Source organism: Dreissena polymorpha, chromosome 6, assembly GCF_020536995.1.
Source record: "Dreissena polymorpha isolate Duluth1 chromosome 6, UMN_Dpol_1.0, whole genome shotgun sequence".
Classification (NCBI taxonomy): Eukaryota; Metazoa; Mollusca; class Bivalvia; order Myida; family Dreissenidae; genus Dreissena; species Dreissena polymorpha.
In genome coordinates, this window is record NC_068360.1 from 23,680,681 (window position 1) to 23,701,702 (window position 21,022).

General features: G+C 37.6%; 1 protein-coding gene across 1 annotated transcript; it reads right to left on the reverse strand.

The window, feature by feature from the left end:
- Positions 1-10,374: 10,374 nt before the first annotated feature.
- Positions 10,375-20,462, reverse strand: LOC127836051 (mediator of RNA polymerase II transcription subunit 11-like). Its single transcript, XM_052362472.1, has 3 exons — positions 20,352-20,462; positions 12,478-12,618; positions 10,375-10,931 (listed from the first exon to the last, which is right to left on the reverse strand). The coding sequence occupies exons 1-3, from the start codon at positions 20,431-20,433 to the stop codon at positions 10,741-10,743; spliced, it is 414 nt and encodes a 137-aa protein (XP_052218432.1). The 5' UTR covers positions 20,434-20,462; the 3' UTR covers positions 10,375-10,740.
- Positions 20,463-21,022: the final 560 nt, after the last annotated feature.

Genomic DNA, 21,022 nt, shown 5'->3' on the forward strand with positions numbered 1-21,022 from the left:
CAGGAAAGTAACTGATTATTTATTATAACATAAAATTATACGGAGCAGCTCCGGGTGGAACTGTTCTGAAAATACGGGAATGTTTACTATGTTATATACCTCACTTTCTGCCATCCGGAGTGGTTTATATTTAAATTACAAAGGAGGTTTCGTCGGAAGAGTGTTAGGAAAGATTGGCAAATGCTCCGGAAAAGTCTGGGTTTATATACCCTATGAATCGCTCCGGATGACGTCATCAAAATTATGACGTGTACGGAGCTCTGTATAATAAGAATTTACGGTCATAACCGAGCAACGTTTCGGCGATGTTCGTAGCGCACGGAACATGCCGAAGCGTATAGATTGAAGTCAACATGTATATTCAAGGATAATATATTCTTAACAATTATTTATATAACTATAGTAAACCAACATCCCACTTCCGACACTCTTGCTAGTTAGAGTGAAAACAATAGAATATAATTTAACATCCATTATACTGCAAAAGAGTGAGGGAACGCCCATGACGACAATTCGATTCGTCTCGGAATTAGTACTATATTAAGATCGAGGTCTCCCGGACATGCAGGTTGTTTAGCAAGTAAAGCTACAATTGATTATGCGTAGTAGCATTTCATGACGAAAGCTTTCTAACAATATATTAGTAAAGAAGTCTGAACAATTCCCTGACTGCTCGCAAAATAACACACACTTTACATCGCCAAACTTTGTATTTGAGAAATATTCAGGTGCTATTGAGTGACCTCTTCGTGTGAAAAAACTCAACACGATCTGCTGTAAATTTGTAGCGCGCAAACATATCCCTGGAGATAGTATAACGCTTAATTTTCACGCTGGTCATTTTAATGAAATTTAGATTTTTAAAAATTCACCGTTACCTAGTTTTACTCGATAGTGAATTGTGGGCTCTACAGATAGATTCACAAAGGGTAAGGTAATATTTTAAAAGCTTGATAATGCAAATGCTAACGTTATGCTGATGGGTTAAACAATTCAATTACCGGGTAATATAGGTCAAACTATTGTTACAACTATTGTTACCGCTGAACACTAATGTATTGTTCATTGGATCACGATGGCAGGGGCGTAGATAACCTCCAAACATTGGGGAAGCGGTCCAGTTTCTGTATTGGGAATATAAAGGGGTTCGTTTGAGAGCGTTGTCATCTCCCGTGGTTCCAAAAATGTTTAAAATTACAATTAATATGGTGCGTTTTGGGGGAACTTTCATGTTGATATAAATGCTCGATTTTTGTCTCACTCTCAGTTTGTCATGAAATCAGTTAGTCCATTGCCGCCGACGACGACCCAGAAATCTCAACAGTTATTTTTGTCTTTCCAAACACTCGTGCTAATTAGAACATAAAATAAAGTAGATGTTTATGTATTTTAATGACGGAGTTTGACAAGTGATAAAGAAATAATTACATTTACATTACATTCACAACACTTATATTTTATTAGTAAATTATGACTGATGGTCATGTTTAACACCTGAAATGGGAAGACTGTAATAAATAACCACATGAAAATACACAACAACCAATACAATATGACATGATTAGTAAAGAGTATATCCACATTTCGAGCACTTTTGAAATACTGATCCAGGATGAATAAATATTATTATATTAAGTTAAAGAAAAATTTAAGGCATAACTCATTTTAAAATCCATAGAACTGATTAGGAATACTCATTTTGGACATTAAACAATTACATATATGATATTCTTTCAATGATTTCTAATCAAATAATAATTGTCATACTAAGAGAACAAAAATATATTCAATCAAATTAATGTTTTTCACGCGTATATTTACTCAAAATTGTTTTAAGTGGCAGTTACCTTTGAATTAAAGCGATCAATAAAAATTAAAATAATAGCCTGTCCTTAATCAAAACACGGACAGTGCAATCACGGAAAATATAAAATAATATAATTAACGCAATGACATTTACCCGGGCCCCTGGTTTATGACACCTAACAAGGGATATTGACACATCACTATTGGCAACCTCGGAGCAGACGGAGAGGGGACATAGAGAATACATGGTTAGCGTTGAATACAGAGAAGTTTATGTTGCGAGGCTTAGAACGCCGGGAGCGCGAGTCTTGGCGAGCGATTTCGGTGTTCGAGCCGAGCAACATAAACTTCTCTGTATTCAACGCTAATCCTAGTATTGTATTTATCCCATTAGATTTTTTTCAACGTGACATTTAACATAAATAGATCTAATAACCTTAACAATAATTTTAATTCAGTCTTTAAAGCGCTTAAAATCTAACGAATGTAACCATGCGTAGTGATATAAATGTATTTGTTCTGGTACGCAAAATAGTCTTTAAAAAATTCACACACAAACTGTAAAACAAGTAAAAATATCACCATATGCCTCGATTCAATTTTACACAGTATGCGAATTGTAACACATTACGACCGCGAAAAGAAGATTTAACTTTCAATAATTCATTTTATTTTCGAAAGAAAATGATCAAAATCCAATATGGCGGCGATTGCTCCTGACAAAATGATGTCGATGTCAACATACATGTACACCATCGACGACCTTGAAAAATGAGTAAATAGACAATTGCAGCGACTGACACTTTATTTGACTTAATATACAGGGCAATACCTTTTTTATACTACGGACGACGAATTTAAGGACGCGCAGAACGTGTTCTTATATAATGTTATGGGTATACCGTGTGTGATCCGATGCATCAATGGCGCCCATGTTAAAATCATTTCCCCGAGAACAGGGAACGACAAAAGTACAAACAAAAACCAAAACACGTTCGAACTAGTATCTTAAAGCGGGTATATACGATTTTTTATATTTGTTTATTTGTAATATATTGATAAAATATGTTACAAGTACACAAAATAGACAAGAAAAATTATACATTAAAGCCGAATTTCATAAAAATGCAGCAAAGACAAATTAGCGGCCCGAGCCGATTGTGACGAACATATTTTCCTACAATAACCGAAGCATTCGTCTTTGTATTAGGATTGGAGTTAGTGTGCGTGTGTCGTATGAATAGATATCGTTGCAGAAATTCAAATAAACCGTTAAACTAAGTTTAGATTCACATTGTACATGTATGATATACATGCTGGCGAATTCGGCTGTACAGCCGTTTTCAATTTGAGAATTAAATATCTGGCATATTTCGCATTTTTCGACACATGTTCTTCTTAACTTTTATTTTAATTTATATTGAAATATATATATAATTAGTTTTTTACACATTTTATATAAATTCATTAATATTTGACAAAATCGTATATACCCGCTTTAACTTTAATTATCCTTTAAAATCCATCTAATAATCCATTTTTATCACATGCTATACCCTGTTTCCCATGTAATACAACCATTACATATTTTTTATATTACACATGTGTAATACATACGGAATATTACGCTAGTCAATTGTTCCAAGAGTTTGTATCACTAGAGTGGCTTGTGTGATGACGTATCACACGAGAGGCGGAGCCTCGAGTGTGATGCGAAATAGCACAAGCCACGAGAGTGATACAAACTCTTGGAACAATTGGCTGGCGTAATATTCCTTTTATTATATACAACAACTAACGAAAACAGTTAACAAATGTATTTTTTACTTTAACAAAACTGAAAAAACAATGACTTAAACGGTACGCTATAGTTTATTTAAGACGCGTATGAATACAATTTATGTAAATTAACGTGTAAACATTCGAACCGGAAAAACACAGGTTTCCGACACGCTTACCTTAATGCCATCGTTAATCCAATTTTTATAACAATTAAGTTGCCAACTTTAATCCGATGTTTATAACAAAAACGTTAAAACGATATGCACTTCCACTTCTATCCTCCATGTCTTTATCGAAACTTAGTTTGAACCACACTATTTTATTGTATTCCTATCGAAATATGCACACAAACTCCAAAATACGTTTTAACACATAGTTTACTGCTAAAAAAACAGCACGTCCGACATGTCCTTACAGACTTTAGATAAATCTATTGTGTTTTCACTGTTTTGTCACAGAAATGACGTCACACGGTGTGCTACGTAATATATTTCGTAATATAAAATATTTCTTTTTTCGGTGCGTGTAATGTGACGTCATTAAATGGGTCGAAGTAGTCCGGCTAGTATGGTAATACGGAATTGGAAACAGCGAGTAGCGTAATACGGGATTTTTTATTTCAACGATTGATACAACCTGTATTTTGTTAAAAGCATTAAATAGGTATATAATAAAACATTTTTATGCGTTTTCATTAGCTTAGTTTTCGTTTATTGACCAATTGCATTTGGTTATTTTGCTGAAACGACGTTGCAACGTCAAATGACGTCACGAAATGTAAACAACATTCGGGATTTATCTTTATGTTTGCGTTAATATTTATTTAATTTGCTCATTTTAAAGCATGTGATAAAAAAGATCTGACACTCGTTGTCATATCATAACATATTTTATTTACTCGTCAAGGAAATTCGTTAGTAAGCTCGCCAAAGGCTCGCTTACTAACAAAATTCCTGAACTCGTTTAATAAACTATGGTATGATATGACAACTCGTGCCAGATCCTATATAACTCAATAATTGACGATTTTGCATCTAGGGTCTTTAATAATTATTTTAGCATAGTTAAATAAAGACCCTTATGCCATCATATCAAGTTTATGAACTCAATAAACTTTATTCTTCGTCACACGCTACGTCATGTAACCTACTCTATGTACATTACTGCTGTTAAAATGAACCGGGGCAGTTTATCAAATAATAGTCGTTGGAAAACTCGGTTGCATTTGCAGATTTCTGCATACAAACATAATTATGTTTAAACTTGCACAATGTTTTATTTATCTATGGTAAATGCTCTAATTGTACAAGAAAATAATTTAATATATAAATACACAAAGAATGGAAAACATTCCATTACACAACAGATAAATGAGTGGATAATACCCGTGTACAAAATAGGACGTTCCGAATTCCAGTGTGGTGCTATTTTTACCATCTTATACTTTACACAGCTCTATGCCTAAACTGAATTAAATCCTGTAGCAAATATTGCAGATTATTTATGTATTTTGCGATATTTGTATGGCTTGTTGTACATTCTTAAATGTACATGCATGGATTATAAACAATGCAAATTACACGAAATAAGGAAAATGTGATAAATTGACAATTCAAATATGTCGATAAACAGTACATGTACATGTGAAATAAGTCGCGTTTATAATAAATCGTCAAAACAATGTTGGGGAAAATGACGCAATAAGTATGTCTTTTTATGACGCCATCAATCAGCTGATTCATTATACGGATGGCGAAAAAGTATGTCATATGACTAGATTTAAAGGTTGAAGGTCGTATAATTTTGAAGCTAAAGTTTTCTCGACTTTATTTCTTATGAAAAATCATTCAGTGGTAAAGTAAAATGTAGTCCGTGCACGCGACAGGTATATCCCACAAGGTTGAATACAGGCTAGTATATTCCATAAGGTATTCTACCGTCAATGTCGCGTTGAAAATGGGATAAACATGGCTTCTGCACTGACGGCGCGTGATTACAAAAATACTGGTTTTGGGGCGGCGATTTTACGTTTTATTTATATAACGACGATTAGCCGAAATATTGGGGAGGCGGCCGCCTCCCCTGCCTCCCCATTACCTACGCCCCTGGATGGGTATGGCGTTACTTTGACAACAGATGCCGCTTCGATAACATAAAACAACAAGTTTAAAGTTTCAAGTTTTTTATTGGAAAATCGGCATAACACATTTGACCATTTACAAACAAGTAAACAAAATATAGTCAAAGTGCATCAATACATTACAAAAACAATCAAATTCATAGGCATGTACTACAATGAAATATGTTCAAACATCATGTGCAAACGTGTATGTATTAAAAACAACTAATAGTACACACATGGTAAACAAAAAGTACATAGACAATAATTAAGGGTTTTATACAATATTATTTAGAAGCAGCAAATACTTCTAATTTTTCCTCACAGAGTTTCATGGCATCTGTAAGGAATCTGGCAACAAACATTGTTAATGACTTGAGTTTTTTGACAAGATAGTACTTGTATGTTTTTAATTTTCGCAAGAGTTGGCCAGTTTGATCGGATAAAACATTTTGATCGTAGATCTTTATATATTGGCCAAGTTAGAAAGAAGTGATAGTCGGACTCAACAGTGTTTAAATTACAAAGTTTACATTTGCGTTCATTTCTGGGTATGTTTTTATATCTACCAGTCTCTATTTCTAATTTATGGGCGCTAAGTTTTAATCTTGATAAATGTTGTTTATGACAAACGCGCGATAAGTGGGTTCTTCAGCTTTTTGCATGTATGCTGTTTATTTGGCTTCGTACACGAAAGATTATTTGGCCCATTGGGAAGAAAAAATACCCGAAAGAACGGTGGATTATTTGTAAAAAAAAACGATAAAATTCCATCGATAAACAGCATGATTTGGATGATCAGTGCGCATTTCAAGAAAATAAAAATATTTCGTAACAAATCAGACCGTGCTTGTTATTCAAAATAAACGACATGTCCATAAATATTACACAATGTTACATTTAAGTTATCTAACGTATTTGAGGAAATTCATTTTTTTTAAGAGACGGATGCCAAATTTTCATGGACACTTGTTTTGCCGATCATCTCAATGACAATGGCACTTCTATTCCCGATCACTCGACACTTTTTACCAGATATAACACACTCTTTTCAGTGAATCAGAAATGCAAAATTCGATGTGGAACACTGTTATAGTAATCAGACAATACAAAACTGAAAAGCAATCCAGTTTCGCTCTGAAAAATTAGTTTTCTATAGTTTTTTGTCAGGCACTTGTTACGTTTGACACAATGCTGCAAGATTTCGGAATTGGCCTCTGGTCTGTCTGTAGGTGCTGTACAATAGAAGCACCTATACTTAGGTATAGAATTCTTATTCATGGGTTATGATCCTGTGAAAAGACAAAACAAGAATATATTTGAAAGAGGAAGGAATGCGTTTTCATTAAATGACATGTTAACATTTCATGTTTGCATTCCTTTTTGCTCGGAATCAGTTACTCTTTTTTATATTTAATTCAAATGCACACCCGTGTTTCGTTTTATTTAACAAATAAAGTTATCAAGGGTTGGGCACATCGCACTTCGAGCAAACGTTATGGTATATATATATATATATATATATATATATATATATATATATATATATATATATATATATATATATATATATATATATATATAACAATGTATTCATCTCACAATGACCCTAAAATAGGGTTCATCGCTTTGTACAACCATTACTTCATCAATTGTGCAGCGATTTCCATAGACTCGTCTTATTAAACGCATAAATGAATTTCCTTTCAGGAAATATACATATCTTGCCATATTTTTACTATTGCTGGGCCAAATTTTAATAAATAACACGATGCACAACTCGCGTGACCTACTAGTCGCCGATCTGACCCGATCTAACTAATAATATTAAAGAGTAAAGACACACCTTCGCGTTGGACCAATGAAATCGCTTTAGTGGTTAAAATGTCGGCCAGTTGAAAGGTATGTAAACGAAGTTTTCAAAAGGCACTAGACAGTTAGTTTTGATGCATAATGTAACGGCAAGAACGGTCAGAATGTTTTTTTTCATACGTTTTATTGAATTATGGTATCAAGGGCCGTGATTTTTGCAAGGAAACACCCTTTACTCCGTGAAGATTTCAGTCATTGATCGGGTCAGATCGATCGTTGACGAGGTCACGCGAGTTGTGTATCGTGTTATTTCTTAAAGGGGCCTTTTCACAGATTTTGGCATGTTTTGTAGTTTGTCATTAAATGCTTTATATTGATAAATGTAAACATTAAAATTTAAAAGCTCCAGTTAAAAATCAAAAATAAAATTTAAAAAAGGAAAACAAAGTAGCCCGTAGCTAGAACCAGTGACCCTCGGAATCCTGAAGTAAAAACGCATAAGCCAACTGAGCTATCCTGCCAAGCAAATATAAGATGTGTATTTTATACGTTATATAAGCAATCTTCGTAGTTTAAAAAATTTAAACGACAACAACAAATTATTCAATCGTTCCGCGTTGCAACGCTTTATAATTTTTAGGTTTTTAAATCGTCAAAAGTTGCATATAATGGCTATATTAGACCATGGCAAATGTTCAGTAATACTGTTTCTTCACAAATAGCATAACTAAACCGAAAATTTGCGAATCTGAAACAACTTTTTTAAATTTTGTCAATTTACCAAACCGTGCAATCTCTTTAAAGTTTGATCCAGCTAATTTTTGTAAAAATGTACATTTCCAGAAAGGAAATTTATTTTTGCGTTTAATAAGACCGACTGTATGGAAATCGTTGCACAATTGATTAAGTAATGGCTGTTCAAAGCGATGCACGCTATTTTCGATTCATTTTCAGTTGAATACTTGGTTATATATATATATATAAATATATAAGTTTAGAAGTTGATTTTTCGTGCTAATTTGACTATTTTTCATTCAAAATGATGTTTTTACTAATTATTATCATAGCAACACGCTAGTTGCAATAATATTACTCCCAGCTATTGACCCTCCGGATCGCTGGCCATAATAATACTCTAGATCTGAGCTGTACGTATGTACTTATAAAAGCTCAGAGCATTCAAGAAGAACTAAGCAACACGCTAACCACCTGCATGCTGCCCTCGACACTAGGTCTCATTATGATGATCACTTGTGGCACATATGAAAATCAAATATATATATTCAAATGTCAAACATACACTCAAACTTTGCGATCATTTTATTATTTCCGATTCTGATCCTTTGTTTAATATTTTTGTACACCTTCTAACCGTTTCATGTCCATATCTGTCTCATACGATCGAATATTGTACAAATAAAAAACTGGTTTACAGCAAAATCGTTATATAGCTCTATATATAATAAAAGAAAAGATATCAAACGATGATATCACAGGTGTATTGAATAACAGTATGCACCAGCATGACAGATCAAACAATGCACACATATGTCGTGGTTACCAGCAGATCTTGTGTTGGAACCATGAGTTGCGTGTTGTCCTGTTTTTTGTACCATTATTAAAATACAACCATAGAAAGGTTCATATTAAAAATTTTACACTTTGTTACACGAAAATATATATGACATCATAATAAAACATTGATCAAAAATGTATGCTCACATTATTGAAGATGCTGTTTTAACTGCTTGTTGTTCAATGACATAATTGGAAACTTGTGTGTTACTGGAGTTGTGGACGAGTCATGAAAGTTATACTTTCTAAAGTCTATTCTTATTTTAAAACGTGTTTAAAAGAACAGAATGATGTGCACAAGAAAATGTATGTACTAAAATACAATGTGCCATAAGAAAAGAAAATATTAATCATTTATTAAGAACCACCTCAGGGGAGGACAATGCCCTACCACCCTAGCAGGTTTCAATCAAACTCATCATTTATACATACATGTAGAAAAATCACACCCCTGCAGTGAGAGAAGTTAAATAATGAAGATACCATCACACAACAATAATAGACATCAAAGAGTAACACCATTTGCATAACATATAACAAACAAATGTCGTTTTATATAATCGTGAAAACGTCATAAAACACTCTTCAATATAACATACAAATAATTGCATTCCATAGAAAGCCATTTCTTCCAAAAAGAAAATAACCCTATGGATCTTGCAAAACATAACATTTCGCAACTATTTCGCGATAAATGCTTATGTACTTCCCAGCCTTCTGTGTTTTCGGTAGAATGAAGCGCACACAAAAAGATGAGCGGTCACTCAAACATTCATTCACATCTTTTAATTCTTGTGTTCTCAAAAAATACAAAACAAAGTCATAACAGTTGTGTGTCACCTCATTATAACAGTTCCTATTCCAGCGTTGATCCATCACGCAAACTGACAATTGTTCATCCCAAGTTCCATACATAACCTCATCAGCAGAATCATTTAGTATTACATGTACTCTGATACACTGAGTCCAGTCTTTCGCGCCCACAGTAACTCCACGCTCATCAAATTCATACACAACACCTCTGGAATTGGTAACACCAACGTGTAAATTTGATTGGTTCGTGAAGTCTTCGAGAAAACTTCCGCGCGTCGGTTTTATAACCACACAGCACTGGGTGCTGATAGCACTGACAAATGGAGAGTCAATGATGAACGGGGGAATGCGCATTGCCGTAGTGACAGTGTCTTGAGAACACAATGGGCACACCAGTGGTATGGTAAAACAGAGAATGTTCTTTTCTCGCTTACAGTGCTGAAAACACTTTAAAGCTTGTTCCCCCATTTTGCTGCTACATGTATATTAAAATCAAATCACACAAAAACTTGCAGCTGCCCCAACAGTTCAGTTGAAGTATTGTGTTTGAAACTTTAATATGATATTTTGTTGCTGGTAATGTGAATGTCTAATAAGGCAAATAGAAATAAGTATGAAAAATATTATGATAATTAGCCTAAAAAGGAGGATGTTTATGTAAGCCCTACAATTGTAAGTATAGACAGGCCTTAAACAACCTTTAGAGCAATATGCCTTCCATCTGCTGTATGGGTTAAGTACTAAAAAAAACAAGTGTAGGTACATATATGGCATGCACTTGACCCTCTTTTTTTTACTGGTTCCCACTTTCAGAACATGTCTTGATGTGTAGCCTACTGGTTCCCAGGTACAGGCTGGGCCATAGGTGGGAGGGAGTAACTCTTGGTGAGCTGAAGGACTTTTGGCTTCGTGTCTGCCCGTATTTTCTCGAGTTCTTCCAAGCGTCTCTTCACGTGGGCGTGGCGATGGTAGCTCATGTGCAGATCTTTCTGTGCGGCGTAACACGAGCCCTCGTGAGGCTGACCTGTGATGAAAACAGGTGGTTTTATGACATGAGCAGTGCTCTGGCAAAACAGGGCTAATAGCTTGTGTGTAAAGTGTCGTCCCAGATAAGCTTGAGCGGTCTGCACTTGCTTACCGTATAAGGGACAACACTTTCCGCCTAAACTGAGTTTTCGCTTAGAAGGGACTTGCTTTACAAGAAATTACCATCAAAGCAAAAAGTGACACTTTACGCATTAACTTTAAGCACCATTTTTCAATGCTAATATATAAGATCTAGAGTATTAATATGGCCCCAGTATTATTACTTAATTACTTGAAAATATCAATACCATCTCACTCTTTTCAAAGTCTAAAAGTAATAGTACGTTTGCCTTAGAGATCTAGCTGAAGAACTGTCATATTTTAGTCCTAATCCCGGACAATCGCTCCTACGGACAATCGCTCCTACGCTAAATTTGACAGGGCGGACAGTCGCTCCTACAATGTTTTGACAGGGTGGACAATCGCTCCTACATTATTTTGCCAACCCGGACAATCGCTCCTACAGTATTTTGTCAACCCGGACAGTCGCTCCTACATTATTTTGACTCCACGGCAAATCGTAATATACGCCGATCAAAGGCTATATAACACCTATAATGAACCGACGATAAGTAAGCCGATTCAACATGAGCCAATCAATGTGATTTAAATTAATTAATTTACTTATGAACAAACTATGTTACAGTTTGTTGATTCTTTAACTGTAATTATAAGGTAGTTATAAGGACACCTCTGACAATGGTTCCTGCAGTATTCCTATCAGGGACATTCATTCGTACCTTTCACTTGTGTTACATGAAATCATAAGTTATATTTATATAATAGCCAAGAAATAGTATTTATATAACAATAAAATTTAACTTAAGACATGTGTTAATTATAGGTGTTAACCTTTAATCGGCGTATACTCCTTTTTGCCTTGGAGTCAAAATAATGTAGGAGCGACTGTCCGGGTTACCAAAATAATGTAGGAGCGATTGTCCAGGTTGGCAAAATACTGTAGGAGCGACTGTCCGCCCTGTCAAAACATCGTAGGAGCGATTGTCCGCCCTGTCAAAACGTCGTAGGAGCGACTGTCCGCCCTGTCAAATTTGGTGTAGGAGCAATTGTCCGTTGGAGCGATTGTCCGGATATCTTTAGCTCCTTGGATTTTGCTGACAAAATGTGAGCCAACAGATTGATTTGATTATTTCATTTATGTGAGAGATGCAGCAGTTATAATATCTAGAGAATTTACTGCATTACTTTAAACTTCTCTAAATCTGACAACCGGTACATGAAGTACCAGTATTCCAGGGCCTTTTTCTTGATCTGGAAAAAGGGCCTGGCCTTCCATTTTGGGGAAAATATCAACAAAACTGAGAAAGGGGGGAAAAATCCCAAAGTGAGCTTGAAGTTTAGGGATGATTGCATCATTTTAAAGAAATTCTCTTTGAGGAAGGGCCTTTCTCTTGGGGGAAGGGGCCTTTATAAGGCCCTGGCTAAAGAAGGAAAAAACCTCTGTATTACTATGATGGTCATACCTGTTGAGACTTGGGTCAGGTAGTTTATCTGATTCATCAACCCCTTTTCCACACTTTCTAATGTCTTTGTGAAGGCTGTTGTATTGCTTTCAATTGATTTCATAACAGGCTTGTCTTTAGCCAGTTCTTCTAAGGCCTTTCCTATTAAATATAAACATAAAATATAAAATTATAAATAATGAAACTGTTGCGGAGAAAAGGCCATTCAAAGAAAACATTAATAAACGCCCTAACTCATGTATAGACGGACTAAATCCAAAGTCCCTCACCTGAGACAGGAAGGAACTAAACTGTTTTGATCAACTGATGCAATATTTTGACAACCATTTTAGAACTCAACAAAGATATTATTTGAAAAATATTGAGATATCATCAGCATAATTATTCTGAGCATAAACATTGAGAAACAAGAGATGTGTTTGTCAGAAACACAATGCCCCCTGCTGCGCCGCTTAGATAAATGTTTTTTACCTTTGACATAAAAGGATGACTGTGACCTTTCACCACTCAAAATGTGCAGCTCCATGAGATACACATGCATGCCAAATATCAAGTTGCTATATGAAGGGACAAAGAAGTTAAGAGAATTTTTCGAAACCTAAATGCGAAACCGAAATGCAAAGTGTGACGGAAGGACAGACGGACGGACGGTCTGATCACTATATGTATATGCCCTCCTTCGGGGGCATAAAAAGGGTTTCCTCTAGAGTGTCATGACAATTTCTATTAATGTTGACCTCACATGACCTAGTTTCAACTTGTCAGAGACAAAATTGCAGTGAAAAAAATTATTTGCATAATCCCATTTGTGTCAGTTTGGGGAAAAAATAACAAATATAAACAAACACCCTTTAGTGTTCTTGATGTGTTACTGATGTATAAAACTAATTTTAATTAATTTATTTCATTTGTTTACCTTTCAATATCTTGCATTTTACATTTTCTGTTCCATGACTATTCAGTAAATTGTAAAGCATGATAAACATTATAAAACAGAAAACAGATGAATTTGATTATACACAGATCCACTAGCATACAAAGCAAAACATGTTTCTTTCAATTTTCTAACCATAATGGTTGCAAGGAAACTGTACTATTTAAAAACACAAGTTGCCATGACAAACATTCACTGCGTGGATTTCTTATAAATATTTTTTGATTGTATCTTAATTGTATTCTCTATCGTAAATGGCAAATTATCAGTGAATTAGATCGAACCCAGACCAAGCCAGCGTGAGAAAACATAATGTTTTCAGGGTGCCGACATTGGCATACATGCCAGAAGTTATTAAATCCGAATCAGGACATTCCGTAAAAATTGTCGGGACATTTGACCATACGGGACATGTAAAAAGATCAATCATGTCACCTTTACATGAGTCAGTAGTCACTCAGTATAATATTTCAATGTGTATCAGTCATAAAATTCAATTGTTTGATATACCGGTAGAAAATCATTGTTTTGTCAGGTTTTTAAATGTCAAGTGGTATAATACATATGGTAATAGTATCTTTTGACTTGATTTGACCTGAAAAACAAACGCAGTAAGCTTTTGCTTCAGAAGTATACATACTTTTACATAAAAACACCATAGTGAGATGCCTGTTAAGATCATTAGTTTGCAGATAAATCGCTGATAAGGTGTCAAAAACCGCACTGATAAACTCGAGCAATAGAAGATGGTTGTAAATAGGGGGCAATAAAGGGAATAGTGATGGAAAGATGTACAGTGGATGACCACAGGGGACCAACATTCTATTTCAATACAAAGATAGGCCTGCCTCAAGGAAGCGTTATCGCCCCGACACTTTTTAATGTCTTCATTGTCAACATGTTCGCAGGAACAGGAAAGAAACATTGCAAATTTGCCAACGATGGAACTACATGGGCTACGTCACACAAGGAAGAAACTGCAATCACAGATGTCTGCCAAAACTTCCAGACAGTTTTGAAGTGGTGTCATACCTGGCGGATGTCGGTAAGCTTCAACAGAGGCAAGACTATTTACCTACTGCTAAACCCTTAACCATCAAAACAGACTCATTCACGGCCTGAAACAGTTTTCTTCTCTACAACGGCTTTCCAAAGATCTTGGGTATTACACTAGATGAAAGGATGAGCTTCGATAGACACATTCAGCTAGTAGAACGGAAAGCTAGCAAAGCACTCAAGATCATCAGAGAAGTAAAGGGTATAGCGTCTCTGGTTTCAACCAAAAAGTTAACTAACACAGGTTTTTTTTCCTTCTTTGTGACCCGCTGAAAAACGGCCTTTCCCCTCAGATTTTTTCCCCCTCAGCAGATAAATTTCCCCCCATATTACATTCCCCCCTCCCCATTTTTTTTTTATAACTTTAAATACATAAGTTAACCTGATCCAGTGTAGAAAATAGAACATATTGCATAATTAAATTATCTGTTGCCTTGAATTTGTTTTAAAAACAGTAAAATATGTTAAATTGATTATTTAAGACTTTCTTTATTTTCCCTAAAATCCGGCATTTCTTGTGTTTTTTTCCCCAAAGTCCGGCATTTGGCACGATTTTTTTTCTCCTCAAAAAAGGCCAGCGCCAGTAAGGAATAACTGCCAGATAGTCAATGATGAACTGGTTTATTTAACTCTCAAGTGGATACAACAATTTGGTGAAATACGCAGTTTAATGGCAAACTTCCAACAAAGGGGAGTAACTCATGGGAATATACCATGATAACATAACAGTGGTGTAAGGGAGAGAACTCGTACTAATTATGTACTGGCGCAGGCCCTTTCCCCCAAATCAGATAAAAACCCCTGCAACATCTAAAAGTCTATGGTGAGATACATTGTGGAATATGGGGCAATCATTTGGCAGGGAGCAAAAAACAAGACAGGGCTAGACTCAGTACAAAGAAAAGATCTATCTCTATGACTCAACTTACCGCAAAATGCAGAAAGAGAGGCAATGGAGGTAGCCACAGGAATCCTACCAATTGATCTTAGATTAGAAGAGATAGCTATTCGAGAAATTGCAAAGATTCAGGCAAAAAGGATAACACACCATATGAAACAAAAGCTAGAAGAAATGCTCCAGAATGACACACCTCTATTGCATATTAGCCCACTAGCACTAGCACTTAGCCAGGCTAATGATATGGAAAAAAACACAGGAGTCTCAATCAGCACAATAGAACCAAAGATGGAATATGAGGTGGGATGTATTTGCATGTCTAGAACTAAACCAGAATACTGGAGCCGTCTAGGTTCATCTAAGAACATAACTCATAAACAGGAGAGCCTTGCAAAAGAGACCATCATGGATATCATGATGGAGGCACCACAAGAATGCACATTTGCATTAACGGATGGATCCTGCTTGACTAATTCAGGCCCAACCGGTTCAGGAGCAGTCCTGTACCCTCCAGGGGTAGCAATCAGGCTAAAAAGAGTGGTAACAAAACATGGTACAATCCTGCTAGCTGAGCTGGTCGCAGTCCTGATGGTTCTAGAAGAAATAATACAACATCCCCACCTAACACCGGGCAACACAATTCAGATCTTCAGTGACAGCCAGACAGTGACTGGCATCTTAACCATGGGCTGGAAAAACAACGGCCATAGGAGTGTGATTGAAGAAATCAAGAAGGCACTTAGGACACTATCTGTGACCACAACAGTGCAACTACTATGGACAACCGGTCATGCAGGTCCTAAGGGCAATGAAGTTGCAGACAGCCTAGCAAAAGAAGGAGCCAAAGAAGCCAATGCAATGCCAGGAGACTCCAGGACAACCACAATTCAAGAAGTGAAAGAAGCAAGGCATAAGTCCTGCATTATCAAGTGGCGAAAACTTTGGGAGAACTCATCTACTGGTAGGACTTTCTATGAATTCTTTCCATTAGTCGAGCAAAAGCTACAACTTGACCACCCTGATAAGGCAACATATGGCGTGATCCTGCAGCTACAGACAGGGTACTCAATCCTTAATGCACATCCCAACAGGGTTGGCATCAATGTCTCACCACTGTGCACATGTTACACCCTGGAGACTACAGTGCATTTCCTCCTGGAATGCTGCATCCACAAAAAACACTGGCACAAGCTCTTGAAATCACAACACAAGACCCTGAATATCAATACACTACTCAACACAGAAGAGCACCCCTATATACCAGGCTGGAGAGAGACTATTACATCTGAACTGTCCAAGTATATCAAAGCCACAGGCAGATTCATGATAAAGCAGCCAGCCAGCGACCAACATCGATCCGGGGGTACGGACATTAGCCCCTAGGACATAAGCCCCTAGAACATTATCCCCTATAAAAAAGTGAACGCTCGGAAATTAGCCGTCAAGCGTTTTAAAACGTTCATAATTTTATTTTAAGTAAGTACTTTTATTCCATTTGTTTAATTTCATATGTAAATACATACAATTATTAATATGTTAAAGTCCCACCAGAAACTCCTTTGGACACAAAGGAGCCATCATTGTCTGAGGTACAGCACGTAGTGAAGAAAGCGAGGACAGGCTCAGCCCCAGGCCCGAATGGCATTCCTTATCGTGTCTATAAGATGTGCCCTGGCATTCTTCGGAAACTATGGACCCTACTAAGAGTTATTTGGAGAAAGGGCAAAATCCCCGATTGCTGGAAGAGAGCGGAGGGAATATTCGCCCCAAAGGAGAAGGACTCGAAGGATATTGGTCAGTTCCGGACCATTTCTCTGCTCAACGTAGAGGGGAAGATATTCTTTGCAGTCCTAGCCAAGCGACTGACAACATTCCTTACTGACAACAACTACGTTGATACGTCAATTCAGAAGGGTGGAGTTCCTGGATTTTCAGGCTGCGTCGAGCATACCAGTGTTCTCAGCCAAGTGATCCGGGAGGCATGAGTGAACCATGATGACCTGACTGTAGTGTGGCTAGACCTTGACAACGCTTATGGATCAATACCCCACAAGTTGATTGAGAAGGCACTTGAGCAGTATCATGTACCAGAACACGTTTGTAACCTGGTAAAAGACTACTACAGAGGCATTAAGCTACGCTTTGCTGTGGGAGACAAGACAACAGCATGGCAAAGCTTGGAGAAAGGCATTGTCACAGGATGCACAATCTCTGTGGTCCTGTTTGTGATGGGTATGAACCTCATCATCAATGCGGCGAAGAGAGAGACACGTGGTCCAAAAGCAGCAACAGGAATCTACCTACCTCCAGTTAAGGGATTCATGGATGACCTCACTCTGACAGCAAAGACCCACATTCAAGCAAGGTGGATGCTTTCGGCCCTAGAAGAGGCAGCAACTTGGTCCAGAATGAGGTTCAAACCCAGAAAGTCCAGAGCACTTGTTATCAGGAAAGGCCAACCAACCAAGAAATTCAATCTGACAGTGCAAGGTGAGGACATACCATCGATAATGGACAGCCCCATTAAATGCCTTGGGAAGTGGTATGATGCTACACTCCAAGATGGGAACAACATCAAGCGCATCAAGAACCAGCTCACTGAAGGGCTGAAGCAGATTGACAAAAGCGGACTGCCTGGCAAATTCAAGGCCTGGTTATTCCAGAATGGACTTCTCCCACGACTGATGTGGTCACTGATGCTTTATGAGGTGGCAACAACAGTGGTGGAAGGACTGGAGAGAACAATTAGTAGGCATTTGCGAAAGTGGCTTGGCTTACCACCCAGCTTCAGCAACATTGGACTCTATGGACGATCAAATCAACTACAGCTCCCATTGAGTTCGTTGGTGGAGGAGTACAAGGTGGCAAAGGCCAGACTTGTCATGACGCTGAAGGATTCAAGGGATGACATGGTCCGAAGAGCAGGTGTTGAGACCAGGACGGGAAGAAAGTGGTCCGCTAGCCAGGCTGTAGCGCAAGCCGAGAGCCGCCTGCGACTTAAAGACATTGTGGGAACAACGGCAGTGGGAACACAAGGTCTGGGCTCTGCGGAGACGAGGAGTTGGAAGAAGGCGGACAGTAGGACAAGGATGAAGATGGTCCAGGCAGAGGTACGTCTGGCCGAAGAAGAAGATCGAGGCATAAGGGCAGTGGCAATGGGGTGCCAGGGTGCTTGGACAAAGTGGCAGACTACAGGAAAGAAGATGACATGGGCGGATATCTGGCGTAGCGAACCTCTGCGCATCTGTTTACTGCTCAGGTCAGTAAACGACCTGCTACCTTCACCAGCAAACCTGCACAGATGGGGAAAACGTGACGACCCAACCTGCCAACTTTGCGGAAAGATAGGCACGCTAGCACATACACTATCATCTTGCCAGACAGCCCTTACACAAGGAAGATACAGGTGGAGACACGACAAGGTCCTCCAAGAACTGGCAGACATAGTGGAAAGGGAGAGGCGAAAGAAGAGGACTGTGAAAGAGACCAGGAAGATCAGTTTGTAAAGGAAGGGGAAACCATCAAGAAGCAGCAGGCGCAAGCAGCATCGATCCTAGATCGTGCGCAGTCATGGGAGATGGTTGTTGACCTGAAACGCAGGCTGGTTTTCCCAAGTGTAGTCCAGACAACACAACGCCCCGACATGGTGATCTGGTCGGCAAAGGACAAGTGTCTGGTGATGGTTGAACTCACAGTTCCTTGGGAGTCGCGCTGTGATGAGGCGATGGAGAGGAAAACAGCAAAATATGCTGATCTGCAGAGGGAATGCAAGGAGAAGGGGTGACACACGTGGCTATTCCCAGTGGAGGTCGGCGTCCGAGGCTTTCCGTCAAAGTCTCTCTGGAGACTTTTCACTGCACTTGGCCTGACAGGAAGAGACAGAAAGCGAGCGGTCAACAGACTTGGGGATGCAGCGGAGAGAGCATCGAGATGGCTTTGGCTGAGGAGAGAAGAGAGGAGCTGGCAGCCGTCTACTGACACGTAGGGGATTGATCAACCCCTGCGGACCCACCACCAGGAGAATGTATCGAGATTAATGGGTCGAAACATTCAGTGATCGGTGGCTCTCGACTGAGGATGTCAGTAGTCCAGCAGTTTAACGACTGTTTACATCTCATTCTAAAACATATATTTTTTCAATATATAGCTTGTACCACACACGTAATTTTTTGTGTTTTTAACAATTTCTTTACTATTTTATTATTACTATTGTTGGTTTATTAATTAACTATGAAGTATTTTTTACTTTGAAAGATGTTCATATGTTTGTTTCTTCTTTAACTACAAGATACAATGAAAATTGCATATTAAAAGTAAAACATGGTTTTATATTCATATACTAAGTGCTCTGTTTGTTACTAAACATCTTATAATGTCATCTTGATATTTATATCATTTTCTACCTTTTAATTGCATTTAATTTAAAAAAAGATAAATTAAATGCCTTAAAAATGAATTAAAAAAAAGATAGGAGCTAATGTCCTAAGTTGCTTTTGTCCTTAGGGGCAAATGTCCTAGGGGGCTAATGTCCTAGGGTCTATTGTCCTAGAAGCAAATGTCCGAGAGGGCTAATGTCATAGACTCATCGATCCGACATCCACAACTTGGTCTAAGAAAATACATGAGGGAAAATTACCTGTGTGGAATATATACCAAGAGACCAATGTATACCAAGAGACACTTGTGACGAAGAGTCCGTCCATCGAGGAAAGTTCTATCAAGACAGAATGCACATGGCGAATTTTATTTGAACTTATAGAACATACGTATTTTTTTTAAGGAAGTCGGGAGAAATTGTCTTATATCGAGATCGAGACGTCTGGCATGCATGGGACACAGTGGTCATAAGATGATCCGAAATGTCACTTCCGAAATTAAGGATAACTCTTTGTTTCAAACAATCGGCATCAATTAACATAAAATTACACCGGACCATAACAAACAGTGCATGCAAATAATAATTGGAGTGTTTATCAAATGGCATACCAGCACTAGCGATAGCAGATGCTATGTCCTTTTCTATGTTTTCCAAAAGTTGCAACTTTTCCATAGGGCCATTACCGGCCATCTTGAAAACGGGAACGTCTCAAAGTTCTATAAAAGTAGGTTACACTCAATCCTTCAATATTTTAGTTTGAACATGGGAATTCAAGCTGAAAAGACTTGATGGAAATGAAAACTGGGTTCGTTATTTTCTATGAATATTTATAAGTTTTACATATGTTGTTTTCAAAGAAATATTATCTTTACAAATATTTTGTTTTCCAATATATTTTGTAAGGGAGCTTGAAACAAAGGCAGTGATCAAACGACTATCGCTTACTCTTATAGTGTCGGTCCTCCTCAAAGCATCGTGCCTTTAACGAAAACCTTCAAGAAGGGCTGGAAAGTTAATATTTTTTATGCCCCCGGATCAAAAGATCGGGGGCATATTGTTTTGGCCTGTCTGTTTGTCATTCATTGTGTGTGTCCCAAAACTTTAACCTTGGTTAAAGTTTGGTCATAACTTTTTGAATATTGAAGATAGCAACTTGATATTTGGCATGCATGTGTATCTCATGAAGCTGCACATTTTGAGTGGTGAAAGGTCAAGGTCATCCTTCAAGGTCAACAGTAAAAAAATATACAATCCAAGGGAAGTAATAAGCTTTAAAAGG